The sequence below is a fragment of the Branchiostoma belcheri genome, unplaced genomic scaffold (genome assembly GCF_001625305.1).
Source record: "Branchiostoma belcheri isolate BF01 breed outbred unplaced genomic scaffold, Haploidv18h27 scaffold69, whole genome shotgun sequence".
NCBI lineage: Eukaryota > Metazoa > Chordata > Leptocardii > Amphioxiformes > Branchiostomatidae > Branchiostoma > Branchiostoma belcheri.
This window is the reverse complement of record NW_017804342.1, coordinates 532,148-541,446: the sequence shown is the minus strand read 5'-3', so window position 1 is coordinate 541,446 and position 9,299 is coordinate 532,148. Positions and strand designations below refer to the sequence as shown.

At 42.0% G+C, this 9,299-nt stretch overlaps 2 protein-coding genes across 3 annotated transcripts in view; one reads left to right on the top strand and one right to left on the bottom strand.

Annotated features, from left to right (window-relative positions):
- LOC109484195 (pteridine reductase 1-like) overlaps window positions 1-4,000 on the bottom strand; it is a 6,836-nt gene extending 2,836 nt beyond the window's left edge. The window contains exons 1-2 of one of the 2 annotated variants that reach the window (XM_019787433.1): window positions 3,876-4,000; window positions 3,381-3,555 (exon numbers count right to left, since the gene is read on the bottom strand). In XM_019787433.1, coding sequence (XP_019642992.1) covers window positions 3,381-3,544 — 164 coding nt within the window. In that variant the 5' untranslated portion in view covers window positions 3,545-3,555; window positions 3,876-4,000. The remainder of the gene's footprint in view (window positions 1-3,380; window positions 3,556-3,875) is intronic. The other variant, XM_019787434.1, reaches the window with a different exon arrangement.
- Window positions 4,001-4,035: 35 nt separating this feature from the next.
- The window catches only part of LOC109484196 (GTPase HRas), a 7,228-nt gene continuing 1,964 nt past the window's right edge, over window positions 4,036-9,299 (top strand). The window contains exons 1-2 of the mRNA XM_019787435.1: window positions 4,036-4,618; window positions 7,033-9,299. The exon at window positions 7,033-9,299 is cut by the window's right edge and continues 1,964 nt beyond it. Of these exons, the coding sequence (XP_019642994.1) occupies window positions 4,214-4,618; window positions 7,033-7,194 (567 nt within the window). The 5' untranslated portion in view covers window positions 4,036-4,213 and the 3' untranslated portion in view covers window positions 7,195-9,299. The remainder of the gene's footprint in view (window positions 4,619-7,032) is intronic.

Sequence of the window (9,299 nt, the reverse complement as noted above, 5' to 3'; positions counted from 1 at the left end):
TCATCCGCTAACCCCACTCTCCGACCATTGTAAACTCTCCCTAATTTTACATAGCAATGCTAACCGACTCTATGAACAGACTACTAACACATTGTCTACTCGGCCACATTGTAAATTTGTATGGAGAGCTGACTCCAAACAAAAGTTTCTAGAAATAGTAAATAGCCTCGAATTTACCTCCGCCATGGAAAACTTTCTCAACAGGAGCTATGAGGCAACCCCAAATTCTCTTGATGCCGCCTTGAATGACCTAGTTTCTCCTCTACAAGAAGCAGGCAAAAAATCACTAGTTCTACGCCGTACAAGGCAAGCAACCCATTCCCGTAACAAACACAAACACAAAAACAAAAAGAAATGGTTTAATGAGAACTGTGCTACTACCAGAAAGAAACTAAAAGACCTTGGAAAGCTCCTCTCAAAAAATCCCAGGGACCCTTTTATTAGAGGCCTATATCTTAGAAGAAAGAAAGAATACACCAGACTTATTCGTAAAACTAAAATTACCTACAAAAACAATATCCTCCATCAACTTAATTCTTACTCTGGCAGCAACCCGTCAGCCTTTTGGGAGCTGGTTAAACAGTTCAAAACAAATGATTCCATCCCTGTAGAAGACACAATTAACAAACAGGAACTCCACGAACACTTCCAAGGGTTGTACGGAAGAGACAGTACATCTAAGTCCCCAGAATTCAACAATCATTTCCAAACTCAGATAGCAAATAAATTATTAGAATTAGAAGAACAGTCCGAAAGCCTTAATAATTTAGATACTATTATTCAACAACAGGAAATCATGCAAGCAATCATCCAATTAAAGAATAACAAAGCCTCAGGCAACGATCTTATCCTTAATGAGATGCTAAAATGCGCATCTCCTATCCTTGTCAAACCCCTCACCAAATTATTCAATTTGTTTCTTTTATCCGGACACTTTCCCCAACAATGGCGCGTAAGCCACATCGTTCCACTGCATAAAGGTGGACCTAAAGAAGATCCCAACAATTATCGGGGTATATCAGTTATCAGTTGCCTCGCTAAGTTATTTACAGCTGTAATAAACACACGTCTTACTAATTACCTAGATGAACATAACCTCATTTCCCCTAACCAGGCCGGACTTTAGAAAAACTTTGGAACTAACGACAACCTCTTCGTCATTGATACATTAATATCTAAATACACTAACGCCAATAAACGTCTTTATGCATGCTTTGTCGATTTCCGTAAAGCTTTCGATAGCGTTTGGCGCGAAGGACTGCGGTATAAACTACTCAGCTCAGGAATAGGTGGTAAATTCTACAGTTTAATCAAATCTATGTACTCCAACCCACAAACTTGTGTCAAAACGTCAGCCGGCCTCACACCATTGTTTGTTACTGACAAAGGAGTCAGACAAGGATGCAACCTCAGTCCAACCCTCTTTAATATATTCATAAACGACCTAGTTAATGACTTAGATAATATTGATTGCGCCCCACCAACCTTACACAATTTACTAGTATCTTGTCTGCTTTATGCAGATGACGTTGTGATGTTTTCGGAATCGGAAACAGGGTTACAATGTGCGCTAAACAAGCTGAACGCATTTTGTGAGAAATGGAACATTCAGGTAAACCTGAAGAAAACCAAAGTGATGATTTTCAACAAAACAGGAAGAACATTCAAGAACACCAAATTTTCCTTTGGCGCAGAAAATATCCAAATCACAAGCTCATATACCTACCTAGGTATAATTATGTCTTCGTCTGGCAGTTATTCTTTGGCCAAAAAACAATTATCTTTAAAAGCTCGTAAAGCAATATTTAGTCTAAAACCCCTCATCCGCACCTCTTTGTCCCCCAAGGCCTTACTCAAACTCTTTGATGCGTGCATCAAATCTATAATGTTATACGCCTGTGAGATCTGGGGGTAAAGATTATTCAAATGACAATTGTCCTGTAGAGATAACTCAGAACCGCTTCTGTAAAAATATTCTTGGTGTGCACAGGAATTCTAGTAACCTAGCAAGTAGGGCAGAACTTGGGTTGTTCCCAACAGATGATATAGATGTATCCGTCCGTGTAGTTAAATACTGGTTAAGACTCAAACAACTGGACACTTTCACACACCCCTTACAAGTAGATGCATTACTCTGTCAGCAACACAATATGGGAAATAGTGGTAAGAAAAGTTGGCTACACCATGTCAAAGAAATAATTAACAATGCAGGCTATTCTTTTTATGGAACAACAACCACTGTACTCTAGACAACAAGAATATATGTACATTGTTGAAGGGAAGACTAACCGATATGTATGTTCAAACGTTCTTTCACCAATTGTCTGTAGATAACGGCAAGCTAAGATTTTACAAGACCGTCAAATCCGAATACTCCATGGAAAAATATCTATACCACAATGAATTCGACGAACGAGCTGCCATGTGTAAGATTAGAATAAGTGCGCATCCACTAGAGATAGAAAAAGGTCGCTATAGAAAACTACCTGTGCATGAGAGATTATGTAAATATTGTACAATGAATGCAGTGGAAAATGAAACACATTTTGTTAGCCAGTGTCCTCACTACGAGACCGAAAGAAACAGATTATTTCAGACAGTTACAACAATCTCTCCATCATTTCGTCATTTAGAAGATCACCAAAAGACTACATTTCTACTAAGATCACAAAACCCACTAATTATGCAGAATGTGGGACTATTCATTATCCACTGCCTTCAAAGAAGAAGTCGAACCCCTTAATAGCTAGAGTAGTAGTAGAAGTAGAGGTTTTTCCAGACAGATTGTTACCTGTCTCCTGTTTCTGTATAATTGACTGTACACGCAATTAGCCTTCGGGCATGATTTTGCAAATAAACAACATTAAAGGTTAAAAATGTGGTCATGTAAGACATGCATCACGCAGTTATACATTGGCCCCAATGTAATGAAAAAACTCATCAACAAGCCCTTAATACATAGATTACACCAAAGTGCTGAAACAGTGTTATGCCTGTAACGGTGTGATTCAAGTGCCACCAACTGGCCAGTCTAACAAATCTGGACCTTTTAGCCTTGCGGTTTGTGCATTGGTATCATGAGCTGGCAGCCTGGGTTTTTCTAGCCGCGGCGACTGTTGCAGGGCTTCTCTTGCTTGCAGTCTTTTACATTAGCCCTGTTGTTAGGGCTTGCTTGCAGTCTTTTACATTAGCCCTGTTGTTAGGATATGTACAAGAACAGTAAGAAAAGGGTTAGGCTTTAGTCATTAGCCCTGTTGTTAGGGCTAATGTAAAAGACTGCAAGCAAGAGAAGCCCTGCAACAGTCGCCGCGGCTAGGTTTTGCGTGATTTTGTGATAGCCACGGGTCAGACTGTACTACTCGCCCCCTTGTGTTTCATACCTGTTCAAACTCTGTGCAAACTCCTCAGCCTGACCCTGTGACTTCCTGTAGTGGATGATGACGTTATACCCTGCCTGGTGCAGATGCTTCACTGTGCAGGCCCCCAGACGCTGGGAGGATCCTGTTACTATGGCAACTGGGACATCACCAGAGGCTGCACTCATCCTGAAGTCTTCTTTATATGGTAACCTTTATATATATATGTTACAAGAACAGTAAGAAATTTAGGGTTAGGCTTTAGTCAATAATGAAGGTATAGTGCCCCTCCCCCTGAATACATGCAAACACACATCTGTAGGGAGCCTGTATGTTAAGAAAATACAAATGTATACACGACTTAGGAGACTATGGTATAATTTGCAAAAGTTTCTCATACTACATGTAAGGTCGTGTACACTACACACACATTTTGCACGAACGAAAACACAATACATGAATTGCATACAAAACAGAACACTTCCATCTAATGATTGGAAAAGGTTGTCATCACATTACCTTCTATCAAATGCAACTTTTATACTTAAAATAGTTCTGCAGAAGTTTCTTCATGTCCCTGATTTGTGTGTTGTTGTGCAATAATGTCCCAGCTGCTTTCTGACCTTTAACCTTCCATGTCCCACTATGCCTTGCGCTAGGGCGTAGCTCGGACCGGGCCACCGTTTCTGAAAGCCGCACTGGAAGCTTCAAGTGACTCACCGGGGTTATTTTTAGGCCTCCTTTATAGTTAAAACCCAGGTAAGTGCCGGGAAGAACATCACAAAGGGACAGTAGGGCTTCCGGTCGCGTCTGGATGCGCTTGTAGCCGAGAGAGACGGAGTAAAGAACTGGACATCATGACGGAGTATAAACTGGTGGTAGTTGGAGCGGGAGGCGTGGGAAAAAGCGCCCTGACTATCCAGCTGATCCAAAACCACTTCGTGGACGAGTATGATCCAACGATCGAGGATTCTTACAGGAAACAGGTGGTGATCGACGGGGAAACGTGTCTGCTGGACATACTGGACACGGCCGGGCAGGAGGAGTACAGTGCCATGCGGGATCAGTACATGCGGACCGGCGAGGGGTTCCTCTGTGTGTTCGCCCTGAACAACACCAAGAGTTTCGAGGACATCTCGATGTACCGAGAACAGATCAAGCGGGTAAAGGACTCGGAACAGGTGCCCATGGTCCTGGTGGGGAACAAGGCCGATCTACCGCAGCGAGTGGTGGACAATAAACAAGCACAGGACATGGCCAAGGTAACGGTATTAAACTGTTCTGTTCAAAATTCCACCACACGCCAGTCAGAGCATGCATTTTGTACCGGACCGTGCCACTGCATTGTAGGGGTGTTTGTGGCAGACGACAACACAGTGACACCTGACCACCATTAAATTTAATCATCACATTAAAACATAAACAAGAGGTTGTTGTTGTTGTCCGTGCTTAGGTCTATGATTTTTTTCTCCAAGACGTGGTCTCTTGGTGCCATCTTTGTTTATTGCACCCCTCTGCTCTGGTGCTTTTGCCCTCAGGTGCTTTGCACATGTGTGTTTCAAGATTTGTTCAAGTTAATTTTTTTGCTCCTTTAGTTCTCCTTTGTAAATCTTGCCGCAACAAGTAGTGAGTTATGCTGTTGTGGTACACCCTTTTGATAAGGAGACGGTGTGTTGACAACCCTGTGCACAGTGTTGATGAAACCCTTGCCTGTCCCAGAGCCATGCCCCCGTGTAGTACTGGTTTCCTGGATAGCTTCCTAACACCCCCTGACTCTGTGCGGAAGTATTTCCTGTATTACTGTACAGGCTGACATGGTACTAGGAACAGAGTGTTATATCAGGGATTGAAGTACTGGGTGCATATGCACCTTAGCACAGGTAAAATTGGAGCTGTGCAGGTAGTACCTGTACCTGCACCTAACCTGTACTGGTCCATGTACTGGGTATGTGCAAGTTAGTGCAAGTCAATGCAGCAAATAAAAACCACATGACTACACCTACAATAACATGAACATTAAGTTATATGAACCAGTGCAGGTAGACACCAGAAATACCCGCACAGCTGCAATTTTACCTGCACTAAGGTGCATATATGCACCCAGTGTTTTGACCCATCAATCATCATGGCTACATATAAATCCTATCCAAGAAGCCTTAAATACTGTTTCTATCTGTAGAAATCTGATTATCTGTTCATTTAGACAACAATATTTCCAATCCAATGTGTCATTCTTCCAGAACCGCGTGAAAGCCGCTTCAGAGAAGTATGCATGCCTTCCAAGTTCCATTCCTATTTGTCTGAGTGCCTTTCACTAATTGCTTGTAGGTTTCAAATTAGGCAAAGTATAAACAACCATTTAGTGGAATTAGTGAAGACACTGACATGCTACCACTGTTCCATGCACTGGGCTCGAAAGACTGGGTCGTGGGTGCAAATATTCACCTTGAATAGAATTGGAGCTGTTCAGCTTTTTCTGATGTCTACCTGTCACTAACCTGCACAGGTCCACATACTGGACATACATGTAACACGTTACATGTATTGTATATGCAAATGTAGGTGTATGTGGATTTTTATTTGTTTCATTTAGTGTTATCACCTATGATGAATGAAAAAAAATGATGGCAATGGTTTCTGAACACAGTTTTCAGTGTGATCCATACATTTGCTTTGATAGGTGCAGGTAAAACTTGTCATTATAGATTGCAAATCTGTAATTTTCAATGTTACGTGCACCAGTGCAGGTATGCAGAAAAAAGTGTTTTGAGCCCTGGGTATGTCACCACTGCTCCATGTACAACAGATGACTTATCTTGCAGTCTGAGTTGAGTAATTGGAAAAACACATCTCAGGGGCATATAAGGACATAACTCAACCCTTCAAGGATAAGAAATCTTCTAAGATAAGACAGGAATATCTTACATTTTATCTTGTCCCCAAGGGAGTCTCATTACAATGTATGAAGTACAGTCCTGAAAATCTCGCTGATTAAGCCTATCCATCGCAAGATCCCAAAGAAAAGATTTGTTCCTAAATAAGGAATTTTGGCTGAGCACATCCCCCCTCCCCAAATATCTACCTTGGTCATCACCTGTTTGTCTGTTATCCAAGCTTTCTTGGAAGCAGTCCCATGCAGAAGTGACCTATTTACCCAGAATCATGCAGGTTTGTGGAATACCTCTGGATGTGACCCTAATGTGGGAGGACAGAGTGCCAAATTGGTTCAGGATTCAGGGACTGTCCAGTAGATAAGATACAGCAGGTCGGCAGAACGTTCTGCACCTGTGCGAAACCCGTAATGTATTGTGCATATAGCACTTTGGCAGAACGTCTCATATAAGGACGTATTAGCGCGTATAAGCTTAACACTCCGTCTGTAGTTTCCAAATGTTATGTCGGAAAAAATATCATCTGCAACAGACAAAATTCTGATGCAACGTTTACCAAAATCCAATGAAAACTGAAAAATGGGGTTTTTGCGCAGGCGCAGTGCATTGAATTCTGCCTACGTGCTACAGTATACTAGTATACAGATATACAGTACTTGTATGATTACGATATACTGCTGCGAGTGCCCCTGGCATGGGTAGGTAGCTGTCGGCTCACTTTCTTTGTGCCTCATTGTATAAGATTTGTAATATTGTATTTCCAAAACCCTATTTTGTTTCTGCAGAGCTACTCCATCCCTTATGTTGAGACGTCGGCAAAAACCCGGCTAGGAGTGGAGGACGCGTTCTACACGCTGGTGCGCGAAATCAGGATGGACAAGGCGAACCGACAGGCCTCAGGGAAGGATGGCTCCAGTTCGAGCGGAACTTGCTGTGTGTTGTTGTAACAATAGGTAAACCAGGCTACCCAGCACTTAGCCATGGGCTCACTTCTAGTAGTGTTACATACAGTTTCCGGAGACTCAACTTTTCAAGAAGAGCTGTTTTTTCGGAGTGGCTAATTCTTTGTTGGAATACGCAGGCTTGTGCAATGCTCAGACATCTACTGTGAACTTGAAGCTTGGGCAAGTAAAAAAAAGGCAAGCTGTGAAGGCTGATGTGTTTTCAGAGGGTTGCTAAAGTGTCAATTATATTGTAAGTTTAAAAATGGTTAGTTTGTCTACAATGTGCAAAATGTCTGTCCATAAGCTATAATGTAAGATATACACCAGTAGTACAAAAGTGCTTGCCGGCCATTGATGTTACAGCTGAGGTTTTTCAGAACCTGTGCCTCCGTTTCTTGTGGTTTTGTAAGCTATGCATGCACAGAAACAGCAAAGACTGGAGAAAGACTTGGTTTGTAGGAAACTCACTACTGGTGCCCTCTTGTTTTCATGGATGCAAATTGCTGGCAAATGATGTTACCCACAACAGGTTACAGGAACATAATTCAATTTCAACCTGATAAATGTTTTATACTGAATGTGTTACAATATGTCTATGACTATTAGTGGAGGGGGTGGGGCACTGCTTTTGTATTCTGTGGCAATACTACATGTAGTATATGTTTTAAGCATGTATAGGTCTTGTTCGTTTACTACATGTATAAGATGGAGGCCCATGCTTCAGTGCAGAATGTCGTAGACTGGGAATATCCAGTGCCACATGTACAAGTTACACACAGTACAACATGTTCTGACAGCTTCAAATCCCAAGCACAACTCAAAAGACATATTTTGTGTAAGAGACATATTACAGAGCTCATAAAAATAGCTTGTGGTCCTCCCCAACCCCCCAAAAAAGTGTATTCCCTTTCAAGGAGCAAGCGCAGCAAGCTCTGAATCGTGTGTCTGGGTCTGGATATTCTCTGTATTGCAATGACCCAAATCTTCAAGCAGATGCTTAAGGTTGAAAGATCAGTCTGACTGCCAGGCTTCTCTGACAGTCACCCACAGATGTTGGGGTGAATTAAGGTCTGTCACAGAAGCCCATTCCAGGCTTTCACTTCAAATATCTGCTTGGAGATCACTATGACCCTTCCACTGACCTTGACCAGTGCTGGAGCATTTTTCTGGGAGACTCCTCCTCGCTTGCCCATTAACACGGAACTGATAGATTCTTTCTGTGGCGATGAGTGTGTCCAAGAAGAGGTGCCAAAACCAACCTCAAGACTATCACAATTTACGCTTCCAAAACATCCATCATTCATTTTGAACTTGACCCAGTGTTAATGGCCACCACCCCTTGAACGTGATATTGACTTTGATCTCCATACTTGCTCCTAATAATGTAATGGTAGGAAGGAATGCTATACTCTTCAGTGAGAGAAATTTACTACTATCCTTTGCCAGACAGACAACAGGCATAGGCTAACACATGTGTAACATTCCATCCAGCCCTTCAACTGCAAATATTCACATATTTGTGTTGAAACCAAAGCCCCAGCATGTGGTCTCCATGGCTCCACCAGACAAATTACAAGGCTGTGTGCAGGCATGGGCAACGCACTTTGCTGTTTGTCATCAGACGTAACAGAAAAACAATTTTTTTAGTAAATTTTCCTGCCATTTTTCAGACAGTAGGCCAGTACTAGTCCAAGCCTATCCAAATTTGGGCCTGACCCATTGGAAAGTCGGAGGGTACAGGCGAATATCCCTACTGCATTAAGAAGGGCTTATCCACTATCTTTAGATATTTGAACATGGTTCAATTTGAAAGTCAAGGGAAAAATTGCCATGATATATTTTCTTGGCCTATAGGCTTACTGGAGCCATTAAGAAATGCTGTGATAGTGTTGTTTACCAGAGCTTATAAGCCTGGCCGTCACGGCTGCACAAACTGTTTACTGGGGAAATAGCTCATAAACACCAAACATTGGCCGCACACATCACGGTTGACTGTAGTTTTTATTACCTTTAATGCTGGTCGATCCCTTTTTTTTATTGAATGGAAATGGGAAACAAAAATTGTGAGGGACACAGAGAATCGAAAGGATCCTCTTGATATTGCTATT